This window comes from Metopolophium dirhodum, chromosome 8 (assembly GCF_019925205.1).
Source record: "Metopolophium dirhodum isolate CAU chromosome 8, ASM1992520v1, whole genome shotgun sequence".
NCBI lineage: Eukaryota > Metazoa > Arthropoda > Insecta > Hemiptera > Aphididae > Metopolophium > Metopolophium dirhodum.
The window spans coordinates 1,971,573-1,996,386 of NC_083567.1; the positions used below are offsets into that span (position 1 = coordinate 1,971,573).

The following is a 24,814-nucleotide window of genomic DNA, read 5'->3' on the forward strand; positions in this document are numbered from 1 at the left end:
TTAAAAATACGATTATATTTTACCAATTTATTATAAGAATTTGTAAAAATAAAAAATTTCTCCTTATTACATGTATACAATATACTATAAATTATAATAAATATAAATCACTGTCGTTGAAATATTTTACATGTGGAAGAATTTTTTGCTACATAATAGTACATATATTGATAAGAATGATGTCACAATACATCCTATGTAAAATGTATTCAACTTGTCATTGATGAAAAACTTACATGTGGTACAGATGAAGTTTATGTAAAACAATCAAATCTTCTGGTGGAGATTTAACACTCAAACCGCACGGTTTGTCAACATTAATATAATTTTTACGCAGTCTTTTAGGTATCTACATAATAATGGATCAAACTTTATGCTCTATAATCATAATTCATAAGTAGAGAGCGGATTTAATTTCTTTAAAAAACAAGAAATTGCCTTAAAAACTTTATTTCATGCAGTTAATCGCCGCGTTTCTGTCTTCTGAAGATAGCGACACTCGCGATTAACCGCCAAGTGCGTAAACCGACCAATTAATACATTTAAAAAATAGAAATATGAATTTTTTCCTTTAGGCAGGAATCAAAATAAATTTATCAAATTTTCTGATAAAACTATTAATTATGTAAAAAATAATAAAAAATATTCTAAAAATAATTTTCATTTTTTAATTCTTTGATATATGTGTGCTTCGAAAGTATTGTTTACAACATTCAGAAAAAAATGAAATTTGCATTGAAATCCGCTTCCTTTTCATAAGCTAAGGTCATAAGTAGTAAAAAAGCAAACAAATTTTATAAATACCTTTTATAAATTAATTTAAATATAACAATCAAATCATAGAACATGAAAAAATATAAAATAGTTGAATTTAATTTTATAATATAATAACAATAACTTTCTTATATTTTGTAGTAAAAAAATTAGTAACTAAAAAACTTTGTACTTTAAAATTTTATTAAATAAATGTAACTTATGAACACATTTAGTGTAATTTTATAAAATCAAGAACGTCTTTGTTGTCAAGATAAAGTCTAACTTGATTTGGAGTTGTACCATCATTCTCTGTAATGATGCACATAATGAATGTAACTTTGGGGTTTGCCAACTTTTGGAAACTACTCAAACTATACTTTTCTTTTTTATCATCAAGAATCAAGGAACAGGACATGCATAACATAGGAATTTGGCGTATATTTTCTGGTAGTTCATATAAATTCATTACAGTTATAAAATCCAACGTATCATCTATGTCAACGATTAAATACTTAGAACCGCTAAATGATTCAAGCTTCACACGTACATATTTTGATTTGATTTTGGTAAGATACAACTCATCAACTTTAGGGTTATGTACCTTCACCATATTTTTTGTATTAATATAGTTTTCCAACATTTGGGTCATGCATTCCTGATCTTTGGATATTGCTTTGATTTTGAAATCACTAAAAGACTTAATATGTGTCAAATTAACATATAAAGGATCCATCATTTCACCAACGTCAGAATTGTCTAGCTCCAAAGAGACCACACAAGGATCTCCCTGGGTTTTTACAATCATATTAAACTTAATACCATCAATTGTGGTAATGTCTTTAAACATTTCATTAACATTGGGAAACCAAATTTCATTTTCTTTGCCAGCCAACTTTGGAGCATACAACGAACAGCGTCTTACCAGTGGAGGGCACATGCAAAGGAATTCTGTAGGCTTATAGAATTCAGTACATTCTTCATACTCACCAAAATCTAATAGATAACATTTAGCACTGATACCATCAGTGATTATTTCTATTTTGGCTCTACACCAACAGTTAAAATGAATACTGTGTGTAACAACAATGCAACCAACCATACAATCATTTAGAGGTAATTCAATTATGCTCATATCCAAGTCTTCGGAGATCCGTGGCATATACAACATTGCCAAACTCTCAGAGTGCACATAAAAATATTGGAATGTTTCAATATACTTGATAACCACAATTTCTACTTCAGGTATAATTATATTATTTTCATTATTTTTTTTCTCTGGAATATTATTTAACTGATTTTCCGAATTTGATTTTGCATGATCGTCAAGTACATTATTCCTCAAAATGGGGCTATTTTCTGACATTTTACTGCTATTAGAAATGTCATGGTGATTTATAGTTAAAATTGTATCCAACAGATCTAAACAATGTACACCGTCAAGATAACTTATCAATGACACTTTGTATGGTTCAGTGATACTTGTTGTTGTCATTATCCATTTATATTTCATCATCATTTCTGATATAACATCATAATTTAAGGGATCATTAATGTTAGCATCCACAATTTCTTGATCCAAGCAACAGCGAAAATACAATTTTTCATCACAAAAGATGCTTGGGAGAACTTTTATTTGTATTGCTTTACAAACATTACCATCACTAAAGATGCGAACAACTAGATTGGTTTTAATGGGCGTCAACACTTCAGCCTTATACCATAAACCATCCTTTTTATCAGTCAATGCTGCCACTAGTGTACCGATAGGTGGTGGCTGTAGAAAATCTTCTAAGTTGTTAGCAATATAATTTAATTGCATGTCCACATTTTCATTATTTGAACCACATTCATCTTTGATTTTATTTACATAGAACTCGTCATATGATTCAAACCTATGGATGGTAATACACCACTCCATAGTTGACACACTAGAAGTAATTTCTGATTTGTTATTTATGTAATTTTCAAATAATTTCACCTCAAGTAGCGACTTAGTATAAGATATCAGTTTACATTCAACATCTTTGTTTAAAAGTGTATTAATGTCAACATTTGATACCACTTGACAGCGCAAGGCACAATTTGGTATTTTCTGAATTTCACTAACCAATTTAGTGGTTTTTAATGCTTTGAAATGTTCTCCTGAATCTATTGACAAAACATTTTTAGCACTTCCATTGATATCCAATATCAAAGCTCTGTGCCATTTTTTTGTTATTGAATGTAATGCAGCACACAAAGAACCAATTTCAGTTACAGCTGGTATCATTTTTGATTGCATTTTTACAAGAACATCCGAAATAATCTTTAGCTTATCATTAAGTAAATGAGGAACAATCCAACAGTCACTGTCAGAGTTAATACATGTAACTCTCACTAAACAACCATTTTCAAGGGTTTCCATTAATTTGTTTTGCGACTGTACTATTGTTATTTTGTTTGGTAAAGCATTAAGCGTTCCGTCGTTGTCTACATGCATATTGGCTAGGAACATTGTTCTAGACATATTAAATGCCATTGGAAATGTTTTAACAGTGATGACAAGTGCTGGTAACAGTGCTATTTTAATATGCCCCAAACATTGTAGCTTTTTCTTTTCTATTAGCTTTTCATAACCAAAGTCAATGCAATGTACAACTGCTAATTTAGAATTAATTGATTTAACTACACATCTATAATATTTACCATGGCTTTCAAACATGTTTATGTCTCCCGGTGCTATGGAAGTGTTACTTCCTAATTTACCAGAAAGTTTTGATAGATTTTCAGATATTTTTTCAACCTTCGATATATCTTGAGATCTCTGCAAGTAAGTCAAATCACCATCAACATGTAAAAATGATATTTTTTCAATGCCCCGAACAATTGGAGAGGAAAGTGGAGCAGAATCATGTTCTTTTATATTTATACATAACCTAGAAAATCAAAAAATATTAACTCATGTCATAGTAAATACATTTTAATTAACTGTTATTATCCAGTAAGTTTTTAAGTTTTGTAATTTAAATTGCACCGATAACAATAATTCTAAAATTAGAATCTCTTTTAACTATAGAATATCATAGCAAATCATAGAAAACTGTGCAGTACTCTGTTAAAAACAGTTTGGTTACAAAATTAAAAATGTGAAGAGTAGTTTTTCTTGTTTGTATATGTTTGACAAAGATAACAGATGATTAACCTATCTGTTTCCAAAAAATATTAAAACATAATTCTAAAATGTGTGACTTACACTCCGTTAGGATCAATGGATTTTACTGTTATGTTATACAATATTTTTTCTGCAATTTTAATATCTAAGTCTTTACTTTCCAAATGACAATTCAAACAGAGCTGAGGTCTTCTCATTAAATTAGTTGTAATTGGTCGAATCTAAACAGTTTTGAATATATTTTTTTAATGATTACTGTATTAAATGTATTAGTCTAATCTTGATAACTCAAAGGTTTTTTTTTCCTTGAACTGTTTTTAAGATGTGTTTGAGGAGTATATCTCAAAAAATACCCAAGCCAATATGTTGTTATTTCCCTTGAGTCATCAAAACTAGACTGTATATACAAAAAAGTGAAAAATAAGTATTAGAAGGGCTCGGAACTTTCTGCGCTAAAAACAATGGAAAATGATGTGCATACGTACACTAAAAAGTACAAATAGGCAATCATTTTTTTTTACAAAATATGTATTTATATGGGAATAAACTTGGAAAAAAGCATAATTATTTATTAAGTATGGTATTAATTCAGGTACCCAACGGGTTATGATTATAAAAATATTTTTTTTTATTGAATAAATGTTAAATAAGACAGTGCCAACCATAACAAATTTATAATTAATACTTAGTATAGTATTGAAAATTTATTTGGTGTTGATTTATAATAAATTATAAACAAAATAATATACATTAATATGCTTAGAATCTTAAAATATGCAAAATCATATAAATATTAAAAAATATGGAATATCAAATTTTATACTTCAACTGTACCGATATCATGAAACGAATTTCTATCTAATCAGATTTAGAATATTATATAGTTCCGAGCTGTAGTTATAAATGAATTAAAACAATAATTTGGATAAAATAAAATTTAAAAAAAAGCAAATACCTGATTTAATAAAACATCAGTCAATAAACCAATATCGAACATGTTTACTATGATGGACTCTTCATTTATGTTTTTAATATAAGCTCTATACCATTGATCGTTATCGACAGTTGCCAAACAATATGTATTTTCTAAATAATTTATATCCATTGATTCAGAACCCTGTGCATTACAAATTCAACAAACTGTGGTTGAATTATAGTGATAACATTAAAATCATTATTAACAAGCATGAGTCAACTAACCGGATTTTCATTAATGTGTTTTACAATTTCTTCTTCCAGTTCATCGACAGTATTTGGTTCTGGTTGAATTCTGAGTTTTAAATGGTAGTTATAAACATAAGCGACAAAACTTTGACCTATTAATAGGTTTTCTTCGTATGGATTTTCATCTATTAAAATTAATTAACAGTTAAAAAATTATTTTTAATTAAATTAAATGTCTAAGGTTATACTAGTTAGATAGTTTTATATTAAAGAATATGATTTTATTATACATTTTATTTGTCGATAATGATGGTAAATACATTAGTATTACGTAAACATATTGACACTTCCCGTATAAGCATAGCTTATGATAGGGGATAGTGAGTTCATAATCTATAATATTCATGAACTAAAAACTACAGAAAAAAATAAAATAAACATGTATAAACAAATAAACATTCATACCTATTTAAATAACCTAATTAAATTAAGTTAAACAAAAACAAAATTAAGATTAAGATTATAAGATGCCCATATTATATGTATCTAAAGCGAGTTTATAATTAATTGTTTTTATTCATTATTTTAACACATTGAAGGACAGTCTGAATATTGTTTTTTTTAAATTTGGTTATTTAAGTACCATTAGAAACGCAGTTACATACTACTGCTGTAGCAGTAGTGATTTTACCACTGTTATAGCAGTACTGTTCACCTACATAGTAATTATCAAGTATGTATATTACTACTATAGCAGTCTTGTAAAATTATATATAAACTAATATTTGATTATCTGGTGTTATTCGTTATACCGTGTGATACTATATAATCTAAACTTTACTTAGAACGAAAATAAACAACTGTTGTCAATAATTATTAATAACATTACAGATAACATATTATTATAAGCAGCTAACACTAACAATAGAGTAATAGTGATATACGTACATCAAATTTAAGAAATAGTGATATACGTACATCAAATTTAAGAATTACTGCTATAGCAGTATTTCCTGGACACAGCAGTTACAGCATAAATGAATTGATTTTTTTTTTGTGCATATGGCGCTGTGTCCAGGAGTAGGCCCGAAGGCCAAGTTTGGATGCCTATATGGCAGAATTTCAAATTGGGCACCCGTAGGTTTCTGCCATACCCGGTTGGGGGATGGCGGTCTCACCGTCTAAACAGTTGCCTGCGAGAGCGATGCTACCCGTGTCCAGGATTAAAACTGGCGACGGTGCGTGTTAGAACCGATGCCACAGTCTGCTCGGCCACTCCGTCCCCAATTGAATTTAAATTTTATAATTGTTTAAACCTAGTTGTATGTGCCATAACATTCACTTAAATGACTAAATCACATCAATAGTTGTAGTTTTAATACTAAATAATAAACTATTATAGTTTCAAAATAAAATCTACAATATATTATACTAAAGATACTCTTAAAAAATTTATATTATTATGAATTTTACCGGTTTTCATAGCAGCATTTAAACGTTGCCCAATTCCAGACTGAAGTATAGCATTCGAAACATCAACATTGGTATCCTTATGAATCATCTGCACTACTTGAGTACCAGACTCATTAGTTTTTAGTAACAGTACTTTATATAGTTGACTTATTTTAAAGTGTGGTTGTAACATTGATGTAATATCAATATTTATAACAGGGAACCACATGTCACTTAATGAGCAATCTATTACTAATTGTCCAGGTACATTACAATCATTTTCAACAAAATTGTACAATATGATTTTGTCAACATATTCATTGACTATTTTATCTCCTTCATCAATCAATTGCAATTTAATCTCTATAAATATATAAATACAATTATGTTTGGCTTAGTAGTGATAACATATATTGAACACAATAATTAAATCAAAGTAACTAACTTTCAATTTTAGAATCCATTTCAATTATTTTAGCACGATATATAGAATTTGATTGAATCTGATAAATAACATACATATTTTCCACAAGTTCACATTTTTTCAAAATATAACGAGAGTCCAAAATAGATTTAATATGGTCCATAAGAGGTTCAAAATTTGGATTGTATTGTCTCACACTAAAGTTAAATGGTGATTTGTAATAAATCAATGAACCAATAATTTCTTGTGCGTCATTTAAAGTTTCTTTCTTTAAAGACATTATCGGGAATATCTAAAAAAAAAATTATATAAAATTATATACCGGATGGTTCATTTAATGTAGAACTCATTATTTAAAAAAGTATTAACGTTTTTGATAACATTTTTTTGTATGGATTCAAGTACAAAACATAAATATCAGTATCATTGAATTCATTACTAGGTATGTCTCATATAAAAATAACCTCAGTGGTGAGTGGTGACTGACTTTCAGACCAACCCATAGATTAAATAGGTTTTCGTCATCAGCAGTCATTTTTTAACTATCAGCCACAATAAAAATCGCTGTTGGTCTTAGCGAAATGCAAGCTAGATGGACATTAGAATAATAAAGTGATGCTTATGAAAGTGAGAACCAGGGGACCTAGCCAGAACTAGGAGAACCCAACCAGAGGTTCCACTCTTATATAAGATAGTACAGACATAATGAGATCATAAACATTATGTATATTATATTATATTAATAAATTATTTATGAATAATATTAATATCATTAAAAATGCTCTTTTACTTGAAAATGTTAGTACAATTAAGGTTTTTTTATCTACAAAAAAGTATATTTATTAACTTTAAAAAAAAAATTGATATTAAAAAAGATGAACAATTATACTATTATTATCAATTGTACAAAAAAGGGAGTTAGCAGATATATCGAGAATTTAGGCTAATTATCTATGCATTTATTGTTGTTTGTTTATGTTTTTTATTTAATATAACAATTTAATTACTTTTATTAGAGTATAACATTATTAATTATTATAATACTAGCTGTCCCGCCCGACGTTGACCAGGCCAAAGATTTATATTTTAATAAATATATTTGTACAAAATGTATATACCATATTTCTTCTAATTAAAATATTAATATAATATGTAACGAATTGCAACCATTTAGATTAACAAAAAAAATTGTATTTTTCATGCGTGAGCGTCCTTTAACCTATCTACAGCCTATATGAGTTGAAAAATCAAGCTGTATACACCCTCCAATTTTCAAGTAATAATCTATTGAAATAACTTTTATTGACTTTTTTAACCTTTCAACCTTTCCCGTAACTCGACCGATTTAGTAGTGAAAACCGTATTAAAATAAGTAGAGTTCTTTTCGAGATATGCTCGTACATACAGCAAAGGGACAGTGTTTCTCTACTATATTATGCATGTTATATACATATAAACTTTTCTCTTGAATCACTCTATCAATTGAAAAAACCGCATCGTAATATGTTGCGTAGTTTTAAAGATCTAAGCATACAGAGAGAAAAAGGGACTTTATTTTATAATATGTTAAGATATTCATGATAGACAAATGTAATAGATTTTTATTATAATTCACAAGTCACATCTATTTCTACAAATCATAGAAAAAAGGCTGACAAATTCAAATAATTTTTTAAAATTGAAATTGGATTGCTAGAAGTATGTTAATTTTTCGCCAGCTTATTAGCATTATTCATTGTTGCGAGTGTACAAAAATATTTTTCGAGAGTGCTTTGTTGACTTGTGCATGCACGGAACATGTACTATGGAACATAGATGCCATGTTCGCCTGCAGTCGGGCAATATAAAAAAAATCTATTGTTATCAAGTTCAAATTTCTTCAAAATTCTAATTTTATTTTTTACACATTTAGAACCGCACAAACAATCATTTACGATCAACACAAAGATTACGGGCGGCGACGACAAGATTAGAAATTGCCTAAATTATTTCCCTTAAAAAATAGCCACTAAGAGCCGCCGCCTTAAGACTTAAGTGTAACTTCAAATGAAACTAGAGAGTCTAGTGATGGGCAAATTCCCGGGCATATAATTTCAGGAATTTCTCGGGAATATAATAAGTTTTTAAATATTGATCATAGGTTTCAGTTTTAAATCTAATTTATGATTGTATATGATCCAAATGACAGTTCTTTTTTGATATTATGTCAGTTTAGATTATTTATTTTTTAAAAAAAAGTTATTAAGTAACTATAATTTAATTTTTTAATTAAAATCTGTACAATGATCACAAAATAAACGATCCAACTTTCATTTATATATGTTGAAAAAATAAAAATAAACATATTGAAATTGAAATACTGAATAACTTAATAATTCAATTTTTTTTTTTTTTAAAGAAACACGGGAAGTCAATGTTGCAGAATGAATGACAGATTTTCCCAAGGATCCATGCTTGTACCCACTTTGTTCAACTTGTATGTAAGTTTAAACATAGGTACGAAATTTCAATTAGCAGATTATATCGCAATAACATGTCTATCCAAAGATTTGACCCAGGGCGAAGAGACTTTAAATGAAGACCTAAAAGAATTGAACAGATATTTTCAAGGTTGGCGTCTAAAACTAAAACCCAACAAGACCAAGGTGTGCGCTTTTCACTTGACAAATAATACAGTTAGAAATAGACTTCAAAAACGTCCGAGTTGGTCATAACCCTACTCCAAAATATCTCAGAATAACTCTACATAGAACGCTGACATTTAATAGACATCAAAGAAAGTAAGACCAAAAGTAAATATAACAAGTAGGGCTCGGATTTTTTAGCAAATGCTTCTTTTGAGAGGCGACTGTGATAGAAAGATAATTCTTATATATAAATACGTTTTGAATCTTTATGATTTTAATGAAGTAAACTTTTTTTTGCTTTTTTCCACAAAACCTGCTTTTCATTGCTTTTTCCCATATTTGGTTATTTTTTCTTGATTTTTATATATTTTTCTTGAAAACTTAGCTTATTTCTATGTCTATTATACGTCTTAGACTATATTATTATTACCAGAAATTATAAAACCAGTGAAAAAACCAGTAATAAATATATGACTGATAAAATAACTGTAGTTACTGTGCCGAAATAGTTTTATCTACAATTATCTATAATTGTATTTACGACTCAAGGAAAGGGAAAATTATCTGAATTATGCCTGCGTATTTTTATAGCACGTTCTAATACTTTAGTTGGCCGGTAATTATCAATCGACAATCAGTGAGGTATAGACGTATAGTGTTCTAAATAATTTCTCTCATCGTCAAAATGCCAAAAGTTAAAAATGAAAATTTAAAAATAAAAAAAATCATAAGAGAATTTGGTGGAAATGTGCTTATGACTGACGGAAATATTATATTTTGTAAATTGCGTGAAGTCTAAATAAATTCTGATAAAAAATATAACGTTCAACAACATATTGGCAGAGAAAAACACAAAGAAGCATTGAAAAAACTTGAAGCTACAAAACATAATGCAGTTCCGCCATTCATTCAACAATTTTGTAAGTCTTATTTTAATGCTCACCTATGTTCGTTCAGCACTTGTAGCGGCGAATATCCCCCTAAACAAATTAAATAACGAACATTTTCAGTCATTTCTTTCAAAATATTGCAATAAAACTATTCCAAACGAATCAACTTTGCGAAAAGGATACTTCGAATCTTGCTACACTAATACGATAGCTAAAATACGCAATGCTATGAACGGTCAAAAAATATGAGTTTGCATAGATGAAACAGTTAACAGTGTATGACGTAATGTACCTAATGTCATTATTGGTATTTTGAAACCACAAGATGTTGGTAAAACTTATCTTATTCACGCAGAATATTTAGACAAAGTGAACCATAGCACTATTTTTCAATTATTTGAAAAATCTATACATATTTTATGGCCAAATAATGTTAATCATGAGGACATTTTATTATTTGTTTCAGACGCCGCGCCGTATATGAAAAAAGCTGGCCGCTGTATTCAAACACTGTATCTAAAAGCTTTGCATGTGACATGCTTAGCTCATGCCCTCAATAATGTATGTGAAGAAGTGCATGCACATTCCCCAAAAGTTGATGGTCCCATTGCCGAGATGAAAACATTTCTGAAATGTCCAAAACGGATCGCTATTTTAAATAAAAAATGTCCGGGTATTCCAAATCCACCTAAACCAATCACTACTCGCAGTGGCGTGGCGAACTAAAAATTTTCCAGAGGCCAGCTACAATTATCCCAAGTATTTATGCATAATAATGTATTAATGTAATATAACAAGTTATATTTCAGATCGTTATTGACTACCTATTGAGAATATCAAATTAAATTTACTAGGGGACCCACTGGCTACCACCCACCCCTCTATTTAAGAAAAATTTCAGAGGCCAAGGCCAAGGCCTCTGAAATTACCGTTCGCCACGCCACTGACTACTCGTTGGGGTACATGGATTACAACAGTCGAATATTATTGCACATATTTAAATGAAATAAAAAGTGCAGTTGAAGAATTCAGCGAGAATGCCTAGTGTGTGAATGTTGTAAAAGAGCTTATAAAAGATCAATATCTACATTCAAATCTCGTCTATATTACAACAAATTTTGGATTTATACCACATGCAATTACACAATTAGAAAAAAGAGGTATTTTTTATTTTTTATTTTTGTTTCAAGTATTTGCTGTATTTATATATTAATTTAAAAAGTATAGATATTGTGTTAGAAGCAAAACAAAAGTTAAAGGAAGCTAATGGTGAAGTAGCGAAATTGATTTTAGAAAAGTGCAATCGTGTTTTTTCAAAGAACAATGGATGGGCAGAACTTCAAAAAGTCAATAGTATTCATAATGGCACTGCACTAAACGTAAATGTGGAACAGTATGATTCAAATGATTTAGTTTATATGAAATATGCACTGATTACATCGGTTGACGTGGAAAGGTCTTTTTCTATGTACAAAAATATATTATACTTAGTTCAGGTTAAGATTGAACCAGCTTCGCGCATGCAGACTGAGCCGCCGAACAGTGCCTGACTCCCCATGCGATGGCTATGCATTTTGTGATTGGCTGACAGTCATCGCTGGCCGTCGTCGATCGTAGTCGCCGGTACTGGCCGCCGTGCATACGCTCCCACCAGTGTCTGGAATGCGCGAAAAACGTGTTTTGGTCGAGAGAGCGGTTCAATCATAATGTGAACAGAGTATAGCACCCAATAGAATGAGTTATAATGAAAGTTAAAGAAAATTCCATTTTTAATATTTAATTGTATGTGTAATTGAAATTTTGTTTTTTTAGAATTAAATTAATAAATGTTTTTTTGGCTACTTAAAATGCTTTTTTAAGGATTCATTATGCCAAAAAATCCGAGCCCTAATAATAAGATTAGCGGGAACTGGTTGGGGGGCAGATAAAAAGACCCTGAGAACAGCGACCATGGCACTGGTCTACAGTACAGCTGAGTACAGTGCCCCAGTAGATAGCTCACAACAGTAAAACGAATTGACGCACAATTGAATGAAGCTATGAGAATAATAATAGTTCCGTAAAGTCGACTCAAACATAGTGGTTGCACGCCTTGTCAAACATTACTCCACCTCATATTCAAAAGAATAAATCATTGGTCATGACAATAAAGAAATGTTAAGAGAACAAAAACTCATTACTGTACCAAATATTATAAGTCCCATCATCTAGACTCAAATCAAGTGGGTTACATGTGTGTCACTGCTGAAAATTTAAGAAGTTCAATCTTCTGTGGCTCCGTGACATGGAAAAAGGAATAGGCAGTCTGAAGTCAGAAACCAGGAGCTTGTAGATAACCCTTGTAAGATGTTAGAGGGAATGTATCTACCAACGCAAACATTGCTGTCGGTGAATCGCATCAGAACAGGGCAAGGTAGGTGCAGACACCTTTTACACAAATGTAAGTACAGAGATGATCCTTCGTGCGACTGCAAGGAGACCAAACAAACAATGGATCACATAGTGCGGAGGGTTCAAAACGACTCTTTTCTCAAGGACTGACTGACATCCACAACGTCAATTGAAGTAAATAATTGTTGTGATATTAGACAAGTGAGTTTTCAGTGCATGTACAACAATAAATTCTATCCTCAAATGTTAATAAGTATTAACATACTAACAACCAACTCACTTGTTTTATAACTTCTGGTTCTTTTTCCACTAATTCCTGATCTGCGATTTCTTTTATTTCTGAATTTGTGATTTCTTTTATTTCTGAATTTGTGATTTCTTTCATTTCTAAATTTATGCTTTTTTCTATTTGAATATCCTGAAATATAAAATATCAATAAAATGTTTGTGTAGAAATTACAAGGTGACATTTGAATGCATTACTACCAATCATAGAGCGTCAGGTTTTTAAAATGTAAAGTATACAGTCAAATTGGTGATGTTACGAGTATATAGTAAACAGTCTACTTTTAAATCAATAGTCCACAAGCATGTAATACATGAAAACAATAATATTTTCTAAACAAAGAACCCCATGCATAGTTTATTATAATAAGAATAAAAATAAGATTAAAATTATAAAACCTTTAGCTTTCGAGTTGTTTGACATGCTTTTTATCTGTAACTTAAAAATAAACTCTCCTTTATTTTTCTCTGCATAACATGCTTTACACACCACATTTTATTAATGTTTTTCTCACAAGTTATAATCAATTGAGTGCAACGCAATAAGTGGCATATAATGCATAAACAATATGTGCTTGACTCATGTTCCGTAGTACTAATATCAAAATTCATAAACTAATTAACAAATTTACCACATAGTTTTAACTGTAATACTAAAGATAATCAAGCCACTAACGTTTGTTAATCTTATGTTATACTACCTCATAAAAACCATGGAATATTGTGGGCAGATAAACAGCAAAAACATTTATATATGTATACAAATAAATATAGATACTTACTCGTTAGTCAATAATTTTTATGTGCAATTAATATTAAATGCACTAAGTTACCAATTACTAAATAAATAATGAGAATGTTATTTCTTACTTTTTATAGATACTTAATAATAATAGGTAAACTTCAATAAAATACATTTTATTTTATAGTACCACTTTGTATTAAGACAAAAACAATGTCTGTGGACTGTGGTAACTGTTAATGTGTTAAATTATAGCTAATAAACAGAACAAATACAACTGCTAGAAGTTATAAAATAAAATTGATGCAATGCAAGCATTGATTACAATGGTTGTTGAAATTATACTTATAATTATAAAAAGTTAATATCAAATATTATTCTATAGATTATAGGGCACCCAGACCATATTGTAAAACATTATAGTTCTTAACCATAAATGAGATTATAAGGTGTCTTTATGGAGATAATAGATGGTGAGGAGGGGTGTTAAGCCCCCCACAATATAAATTCCATCCTATGATAAGGAGGTCCGAAATAGCACTAGGATATATTCCATATTAAGTCACTTAGTGAATTAGCACCTTCACATTAAGTTGGGTTATTTCAATAAGATTTATTTTATTAATCATATAATAGGTATATATATAGGACATTATACTTACACTAAGACAGTTTATTGGTGTTTCACAATTTTCTGCATTATTTTCAATGCTTTTTATCTCATCCTGCAAAAATAAATATATTCATAAAACTGCTGATTTATAAACAAAGTTTTAAAATTTTAAAATTTCATGTTATCACATAGGCGCGTAGCCATTGGGGGATATTTTGGGTGTTAAAACAACCCTTCCCCACACGGTTGTAATTAAATATTAAATTTAAACACCCTCTATAAAAATCCTGGCTATATGCTTGAATAATATTGATAGTAATGATTTCTAAGAATATTAGCTGTAGTTTATCTTTAATTACATAAAGCGTTCAGGGAACTCACTCACCCACACTAATGATCGGTCACTACACACACAGTCACACATCACTCACAATGGATATAGAATATTGCCTAAACCTGACCCCTTAAAAATGGTTTGCTTTCAACAGCTTTTAGGGGATTTGATACCGTGATTTTCTGTTTTTGTTCAACACACGCGCGACATAGTATTTTAAACGTGTTTTATGCCAAACATTCCAATTGATCTATTGAAGCAATAAGAATTCTGAAAACAGATTTGAATTCATCGTCAAGTCTACTTGAAATCGACTTTCCCACATTTTTGATATTATCCCCTAACTTCCAGAAAACATCATATTAAAAAAGAGTATTTAAACATTTTTGTATTTCAATTTTAGGAGAAGCTAAAATCAAAAAATCAAAATTTTGGGTAAGTAGATTTCAAGTAGACTTGACGACGAATTCAAATCTGTTTTCAGAATTCTCATCACTTCATTAGATCAATTGAGATGTTTGGCAAAGAATCCGTCGAAAATCCTATGTCGCGCGTGTGTTAGACAAAAACAGAAAATCACGGTATCAAATCCCCTTAACCAGTAATAAGTAATGATGGGAACTATCGAACTATTTAAACTATTTGATAGTCATCTATAACCTATTCGAATATCAAAAGTATTCAAATTAAATAGTTAATCGAATAGTTTTTACTCAATTAGTTTATCGAATAGGTAATCAAAAAAAAAATTCAAATTCATTCAAACTTTGATTATTATTTTAAATTTTAACTATTCAAATAAAATATTAAAAAATAGTCATGAGTTATTTGTTACTATAAACATAAGTTAATAGTTACATGTTATTTGTTAATTGTTATCATACTTGATAATCGATATACCTATAAATGGCTAATATTAATATAGAATATAATAAATTTTAAAGTGAATTATCAAATCATTATTTTTTTTTTTTTTTAATGAGTATTTATTATTTAATATTTATCATAAGTCATAACAAATAGTGTTATTAAATACCTAATACAAAATAAAATTATATAATAAACATAAATAATAAAGTATATTACATTAGAAATATAAATACACAATAACCCATAATCTATTAAAAATAAAAAGTAGGTAGTACTAGGTACTAGGTATAGGTTACCTACTATACTTAGTTGTAAGTTGTAACAAATATTAAATAATACATAGCTTATTCGATAGCGCTATTCGAATAGTCCACCGAACTATTTCATAGTTTTTCAGACTATTCGATAGTTTTTATTTAAAACTAATAATTGGTTAAAAAAAAAATATACTATTCGATAGTGCCCATTACTAGTAATAAGTAATAACTAATAGCAAAGAAAAAATGTATTTTTTCCAATATTATTACATATGAGTAGGTAGGTATAATATTATTATAGAATTAATAAAAATAATTAATTTTTATAGATCAATAAGTCAGTTTTGTTTTTTTGTTGCTTTTTTCTCCCTAAATTCCCATTACGAAGATGTCATCACATAGTTAAATTCTCTCTTCGGTCACATGCTACATAGACAAGACAAATTCAAGTAAAATTGTTTTCTATTGACTAATATTTGAGTAAAATTGTCTATTTTAAAAATTATAGATAATAACATATTTGATAATATGACATAACAATGTACCAAAACAATAAAATATCAATATCCATTTAAATTTACAAATTTACATAAGTCTATTATAAAGTTAACCTAACCTAACATCTTAAGTGGAGGCCAAACCTAAATGTGTTGTCTCACTTTCTCAGTCTTACAATTGTTTGGTGTGGAAAACAGTTAATAATTGTATAAAATAATTTAATCAAAATCTAACATACACTGTGGTTAAAAATTAGCTAACTTATAGACTACTTATGATTTTTGGAAAAACCATGAAAATTATACAAACCCACTAATCCTTTCATGTTACATACTACATAGTATTATAAATATTATTATTTTAATCCAGACAGAAAAATCATTTTAAAACTAAATACATACATTTATCTCTGTTATTGAAAACATTTCTTGCGACTTCATACATATTGAATCATTTGTACCATTTGATACTTTACATACATCAATATGGCCTTCAATAATTTTTTTGAATAATTTAACTTTGTATAAACCAAAATTAGGATCCATTTTTATTGGTAGCATTTGAAAATATTTATGAATAAACATGTTTTCATCTACAATAGTATCTTTTGGCTTGTCTAGTATTACATTCAAAGATCGCATTTCAATTAAATAGCAACTAAAAAATAAAGTTTACAAATGTTATTATAAATTAAATAATTAGGTAGGTACTACTATCAAAGTAAAAATACATTTGACGTCACATTTAAAAATATTAACTTACTTGGGAGGTATTTCAAAAACTGCAGTCCTAGGTACCAACTCTTTGATTCCATAATCTACTAGATCAATGTACAATTGATCTATTTTTACTTCCAAAATTATAGCTCTAACCAGTTTGTTACGTAAAACAATCAAACAAGGAGTATACACTTCAAGAACAGGTGCCAGTTTTAAATTTTGTCTGTCAATTGAATTTAACATATTGGTTAATGCTTCAGATTCATTGTCCTAGAGTAAAAATAATAAAAAATAAATAAATGCATTCTGAGATATTAAATTTGTTTTTGCTATTTTGTAGTATAGTAATGTTCTATTGTTTTATCTATCTATAAACTTTATAGGTATATTTTTAATATCTAATTGTATTATTTATTACAAACAATGATGGCTTTAAAATATGACACTTAATATAATTTAGATTTTTTTTTTTTATTGATTAGGTAGTAACAATTTTAGATTTTGAGCAGAGCAATTGATTTTACAATTATGTGTTTTTTGTGTCTGTCTCCGTTTAGGGCAGTAAAACAGCTTCGATTTTCTTCATCAGTATCTTGTTTGATTGGAAACTAGGTGCAGCATTCAGAAGGTCAACATTTAAAATTCCCAATAGTTTTCAAAAGCACCAGGAAAAGCAACATAAAAATTAAAGAAAAACAGGAATTTTTATGGAAAATTGATTTTGGTTTTTGGTGTAACTATAAAACAAATGATCATATAAACATGACATTTTTACTGGTTGTTTAAATTCAATATAAATAAATATTCGTGCATTTTCTATACACAATAAAATTGTCAAAATATTTTGATTTGTTTTGAATTGTTTACAGACATTTTCAGTTTCCAATTTTATTAGTTTTTTTTTCTATGAATGTCAATCAAATTTTATTTTTTGGATAAGAAACCTTGAAAATGTAATACAATGTTCCTAATATATATTGTTACAATGACATTCAAAAAATATTAAAAATTCATTGTCACAATTTTATTTATAAATATTTTAAGTTTAAATCTTGACAAAATATGTAAAAATCACGAAAATTTACAAATTATTTCAAGTCAGAAATTCATAAAAAATTTTCTTTGAAATCTAAAATATTAAAATGTAATACAAAATTCCTTATAAATTTATCTACTTTTATCAAAAAAAAAATGTCCATAAGAAAGTCAAATTCAATTTTTATGAGTGTTTAAAGTTTGAATTTTTACAAGATTTACATGATTTTTCAAGTAGCTATTTTTTTATTTTGTTTTAATTCGAAAACTTGAAATGTATATCATGTTTATTTTATCAATTCCTATGCTTTATAAAATTTTCAAAATATTACGATCTGTTTACGGACATTGTCAGTTTTTTTGTTGGATCAAAAAGCGTGAAAATTTAATACAAGGTTCTTGATATATTGTTACAATAGTAGTCAAAAAATATTAAAAATAGATAGGTACAATTATTTTTATAAGCATTTAAGTTTAATTTTTGACATAATATATCAAATTTAAAATTCAAAAATAATTTTGTAGTTGAATATGCATAAAATGTTGAACTTTTATAGCTATAGATTGAAAATTTAAAATAAAGTTCCACGTAAGCAGGTTATTCTGTAAACAAAATAACTCAAAAGTATAAAATTACAGTTTTTTTTTTCATAGTTATTTTATGTTCAAATTTGGACAAAATTACATATTAAATAACCAAGAATAACGATTTTAGTTATTTTGATGTAATTTTAGAATATTAATTCAACTTACGGGGTACCATATTAATAATAAGTAATAACAAAATAAATATAATATACAATATTTACACTAACAAATTATCTATATTCATATAATCTCCGCTCAGAATCGTTTTTCGTAAACAATGATATTGTATCATTGAATTCAAATTTAATACCATCCATTATACAGTAACCCACTTGTACCCTACTGTACAGCAGAGCGACATCCACTTGCCTACCTTTTTTTTATTACAAACATTGTTGTGAATAATTATTATATATGCACTTTATGCAAATTAAAATATTAAAAATACCAATATACATATATAGTATATACCAATATATTATTCTCTTCAGGCCAAAAAAAATAGAAAGTAAAATAAGTTTAATTTCCCACTAATAATATTTCGCAAATAATACATTCAAAATCTCTCTTGAGAATTGCATAAATATACTTACAAGAGTCCGGACTGTTAGTAGAATTGAAATGTTATCTATAACAACTCTTGTGACACTTATGTCTATTAAAGTAACGTAATCTAAACGTTGAGATTGTAGGAACGAACCAAAGCTTGAAGCGTTGCTATTAATTGAGCAACTGTTCATCATATCGGTTTTATTGTTTAACTCAATTGTTGATTCCATACTTTTAGCAACGGTGATCATTGTAGCCAAATTGATGTGATCTGCTATGCCTTTGTCAACTAACATTTTATCAACATCAAATAATGATATGAATGTGATTCCGCCAACTTCAAAGTCTCTTCGATATTTGTAATATTTATTACACAAAATATTAACTAAGTCATTGTTTGATTTTGGTTTACTTATATATGTACTCAGCAAAAATGTGTATACTGTAGCTCTTTGACATAAATCAATTAAAAAAGATGTATCTAAATCCTGAATTATTTCTCTTACATCACAGTATGAAGCCACCATAGTCCGGCCATAATCAATGAGGATTATAGTGTGAGTTTTGGCTACTAAATCTGAATATATAATTCGACATCTATATACTCTTGATTCATTGTCATTTTTCCAAGTATATACATATAACTTGTTTCCAAATAAGTCCAATGTATTACAGTCCTTTAAAAAAATAAATGTATTATCACAATATCATAATACCTAATTTAATTAATTAATATTCATACCTTTGAGTAATTGTCATAATTTTGTACGTTTTTTTCTAAATTTGTTCTTTTTTGAGAGTAAAAGTTTGCCCAAATTTTTATGAAACATCCTTGAAATTCGGCGTGAGTAATATAAAGGTCATTATTAGTAAACTTATGAGGAACTAATGATTTCTCCATAATTTATTCCAGTTGTTCTATTCTAAAAAAATAGACAGTAATTTTATTAGTGTAGAAATAATTTTAATTGGTAGTAGTTTCATATTATAACAATGCTGCTTATAACAAAATAGATTATGTAAACATTTTTTTTTATTTTTTACTGTCATGATTGAAAATTCTTGTTGTGTTTAGTTTATTGAATTAAAAATATCATCGATCTGGTTAAAATTAATATTTAAATTATTAATGTGGCGTTTACACATAGATGATCTATCCAGAAATTATAACCCATAATTTTAATGTAAAAAACCCAAGAAGTATCCACACTGTATATAGATTTATCGGTACATGTATATGTCACGTAAATTTAATATATCCATTCTCGCTACGCTCAGAATCTTTAAACGAATAATGACGTTGCTATGGTAACCTAATTATATAAATCATTGGTTGCTAGGGGCAACATAGAAACTATATAATATTAATTTCATCTTTGTTATTGTTTGGTTGTCATGACAACTGTTACGTGTGATCGGTCAGAAAAATACAATAATAATTTAGGATGTCAGCCTCAACACAATAACTTCATGGTAACATTCTCAGTGTCGCACAAAATTATAGAATGACCCCCAGCCATAAGACATATTATACATGTTAAAATTATAGTTTTAATCAGCTTTGTAAAATAGTCACTGTGATAGCTGACTTGACAAATAACTTCCATACTATATTTATTTAAAAGAATTATGTCTGGAATTATAAGTTTTCATAAAATATTCTATCTTATAATATTTCCGGTCATTTGGCTATCTACAAAAATATAGGTAAGGTAGGTATCTGCCAATATATATTCATAAAACCAAATTGTATTATGCCTGTATATACTTATCATTTTTCAATTAAAATTAGGTAGTCTTTTCAGAAACAAAAATAAAATAAGTCTGTCAATTTGTGTTTGTGGGTTGTGTGGATTAACCCGATTTAACTGTAGTTAATTGTATTACTATTTCTTAATTATATATGAATGTTATGACTATGAGTTATTTATATTGACATATCATTCAAAATGAAGAAATGCGAGTATGTATTTTTTATTTAAAATCAAAATGTATTACTTATGAAGTATAGGTTCTGAAATTAGTAAAACATCAAAATATATCAAAATACATTTAAAATTTTAAGCACTAAATGAAAAATCAAATATATTTAAATAGATTTCAGCGCGTAAAATATATGTGTAATATAAATATAATTGGACTTCCATCGGATACCGTAGGTATTGTAAACTTAAATATAAATCATATTTAACACAATATAATTCAGAAACAATAAATGGTTTGTAGTTTGTATAATATTTTGTTCTCCTATTCTCAATGTAATCAAATTAAGTGTAAACGCATGTTATTTTAATTCAGCCAATGACCATGGTCGTCGAGGCTTTATTTAATGAAAAAACCAAAAAAAATCAGATACTTGTGTCATATGCGGTATTATGTCGTATGTGAGGTAAATGTGAGGCTAGGTCGATGATAGCAAAATTGAAAATATTACCCACCTACCTACTCAATAGCCGATGACTTGTGTAGTGGTTTTCAATCAATCAGAGACACGTCGTTTACAAGACGAAAGTAATAAACGCGACGTCGATAAAAGTTGATTACAATATTTTATTATTAAAAGACAATGTGAAATACATACTTCTGACTCGGACCTGTCTTCTTGTGCAGGTGCCAGGTACGGGTCACGTTCAGTAACAGTAATTATTCACGTGCACATTTCAACAACATCTCGCAGTAAACGGGCATTATTATGTAAACGCATCAGAAAGCCCGAAAGGCGGAAATCGAAAACTGAATTTGGTGAAATCGTATCGGAAATCGCGATTTGTGTACAGCGTTGAAATGAAATAAAGTAATATTTGATTGAATGGAGAGGTTTAAAAATAGTAGTCTCAAAAGTCATGGAAAATATAAATATGTAATACTATACCAGTCATAACAATGGTAAATACCCAGGTGGTCAGGCGTAACGACACAAAATAATCAGAACTGAATTTAGTTAATTAATTAGAAAAATCAAAATATACGGTATTTTTCATGATACCTATTGTACTATATTGTAGTATTGTCCACAGTGTTATCGCGACCGCGGAAGAATATTACTGGCAGTCATGAGTATTTTTCATATTATAATGCGTGGTCATCACTCATCATCACAGTCCACGGACCTATAATAATTTAAAGGTCTATATGGTATAATATCACAGAACGATAATAATATTGTGCATTATGGACTCCACTTGCCGCCATAACAGTATAATATCATATTGGAATTTGGCGGTACATAATGGATAACGATTTAAGCGGGAATCACGGACTACTATACCTAACCTATAGTAGTCCGTGGCGGGAATACTATAATCACAGTTAACTGTTCACTTATAAGTTATAATCATGAACTAAGATCTTAGTTCATGGTTATAATCAGTGCCCAGTAGGGGTAATTTCTAAACACAAAATATACACACTAATATCGGAGTTGTGAAGGCAACTATAATGATATAATATTGTTATTAGCGTTATTTTTCGACATTTTAAAACGTATTGAATATAATATTGTAATTTATTATTAAATATTAATTATAATAATATTATCGATTGATAAATAACAATAACATAATCACAATAACATAATCCATAGATTTAAGAGGATGTCAGCGCAGTATTTGTTTTCTCTCTCTGGCCCACGCGCAACATAGACAAAACGCATTTACGAAGAATCATTTTTTCTATGTTTTTAAGTAATCTTAGAGTAAAATTACCTGTCACAAAAAAGATAGAGAATAATATCTTTAAGGGAATGACATGACATATCGATTTGTCGAAGTATTGTACCAAAACAATTTAAACATAATTTAAATTTACAACATTTTTTTGTTTATATAGAAAGTCGAATACAAAGTCAAATAACAATAAAATATAAAATCGATATGTCATCCACTCAAAAATATTATTCTCTATCTTTTTTGTAATAGATGATTTTACTCTAAGATTACTTAAAAACATAGAAAAAATGATTCTACGTTAATGCATTTTGTACATGTTGCGCGTGAGCCAGAGAGAGAAAACAAATAGTGCACTGACATCCTTGAATATTTATATAAATATTTATATATTTATCAAACTTGAGTCTTGACAATATACATAATCGTTTTTAAACTAATACATTTTATTCATTTTCTACCTAAGATAATATGAGTAGGCCGACTTTACACGATAATATAAAACACGATAGTTGCTATCATGCATGACCTATAAACTTTGTTTTTTAGCTCTTTTTTTAAATTCTAAAAAAATAACCGTAAATACATATAACTATTAAATTATTTATATTATATTAGCAGATTCTATAAACTTTTCGGAATGTCGCTAATCTTTTAACATACGATTTATCAATAGACCGTATTATAGGTAGGTACTGAGTATAATATATAAGTTCTATGGATTTATCATAGTAAATAATATATTTTATATCATCTATGGCAATCGTCAATTGTCGACATTATTGATGACATTCATTGGCGACGATTAACAATTCTAATAATTTCAGTAAATAAAAAAATAATTATAATATAATATAATATATATGTATATTATGTAAGTTATATATTATACATCAATATAGATGGACAGTTCGTTAAGCCGTATATATTATAATGTAAGTTTTAACACAAACTAGCACATTTCGTTATGAACAGGTTATTTTCATAAAATATTTCGGTACTTTCAAGTTTCAGTTCAGAGCGAGATGAAGATGGATGAAGCTGTTTCTTCGGCGACGGTACTCTAGCTAAGTTTCACCAGAAGAGTCGATGTTTACGCGTAAGTTTATTTTTATATATTAATACTATTTTATATTTACATTTTAGACTTAAATTAAATATTTATTGTTCAATCTGTTAAGTGAGTGACGTAGGTGCTCGGAGCCTCGGAGGGCTCTCGAGATCGTGTATTCGAGAATTTGATCAAACACACCGTACAATATAATTTTATGTAAAAAGCGAATATAATGTAATAACTGCAATCAATACAAAATATTATATTAAATGCCTTACCTGTTTCGCAGTTGTTTATGGATAATGTTGTAGGAGTTTTGGGTGACACGAAGTAATACTTCAAATATACACAAATTGAAATAAAGAACGCACTTATTATGGCTTATCATAAGAAGTCCAGTTGTTGCACGTTGAAATCGGTATTGAGATTTGAGAGGTGGCTGGTGCTCATGCACTGGTTTAAGGGACGACACGGATATGCCGACCAGAGAGCGGTAGGCGGTTTTATTACTTTTCTATGGGTTTTATCAAAGGTTTTTGTATTTCCCCGAACTAGATTTCTCTTCGGCGGCAAATACCTTTTTGTCCGTGACAATGGTTTTCTTGGGAATGGCCGATCCCTACGAACGACAGACTGGCCGTTATTTATTATCCTCTAAGATTTTAGTTTATTTATTATAAAGATGTGTGCGCATATCATTACAAATTATAATTTGTAATTCTTTTCTTATTCTTGTCTTATTTCCTTTTA

The 24,814-nt window shown here is 28.5% G+C and overlaps 1 protein-coding gene and 2 long non-coding RNA genes across 9 annotated transcripts in view; 2 read left to right on the forward strand and 1 right to left on the reverse strand.

Annotated features, from left to right (window-relative positions):
• LOC132951025 (uncharacterized) lies at positions 1 to 24,479 on the reverse strand. 5 transcript variants are annotated; one of them, XM_061022699.1, is made up of 14 exons: positions 24,343 to 24,479; positions 21,927 to 22,455; positions 20,088 to 20,268; positions 19,390 to 20,022; positions 17,217 to 17,443; positions 16,856 to 17,111; positions 14,545 to 14,607; positions 13,136 to 13,273; positions 6,969 to 7,239; positions 6,545 to 6,886; positions 5,108 to 5,256; positions 4,863 to 5,024; positions 3,989 to 4,128; positions 2 to 3,671 (listed from the first exon to the last, which is right to left on the reverse strand). In XM_061022699.1, the coding sequence occupies exons 3-14, from the start codon at positions 20,244 to 20,246 to the stop codon at positions 986 to 988; spliced, it is 5,226 nt and encodes a 1,741-aa protein (XP_060878682.1). In that variant the 5' UTR covers positions 20,247 to 20,268; positions 21,927 to 22,455; positions 24,343 to 24,479; the 3' UTR covers positions 2 to 985. The 5 variants fall into 5 exon arrangements, with proteins under 5 accessions (XP_060878684.1, XP_060878685.1, XP_060878686.1 ...); XM_061022700.1 differs by lacking the exon at positions 24,343 to 24,479 and having other exon boundaries at positions 21,927 to 22,078; positions 22,218 to 22,548; XM_061022701.1 differs by lacking the exon at positions 21,927 to 22,455 and having other exon boundaries at positions 1 to 3,671; positions 24,343 to 24,435.
• LOC132951030 (uncharacterized) lies at positions 10,224 to 13,124 on the forward strand. Of its 2 annotated transcripts, none has more exons than XR_009665293.1 (3): positions 10,224 to 10,494; positions 10,931 to 11,624; positions 11,687 to 13,124. It is a non-coding gene; the product is annotated as an uncharacterized LOC132951030 (long non-coding RNA). The 2 variants fall into 2 exon arrangements; XR_009665292.1 differs by having other exon boundaries at positions 11,692 to 13,124.
• LOC132951031 (uncharacterized) overlaps positions 23,074 to 24,814 on the forward strand; it is a 4,750-nt gene continuing 3,009 nt past the window's right edge. The window contains exons 1-3 of one of the 2 annotated variants that reach the window (XR_009665295.1): positions 23,074 to 23,945; positions 24,019 to 24,109; positions 24,354 to 24,557. This is a non-coding gene — a long non-coding RNA (uncharacterized LOC132951031). The remainder of the gene's footprint in view (positions 23,946 to 24,018; positions 24,110 to 24,353; positions 24,558 to 24,814) is intronic. The other variant, XR_009665294.1, reaches the window with a different exon arrangement.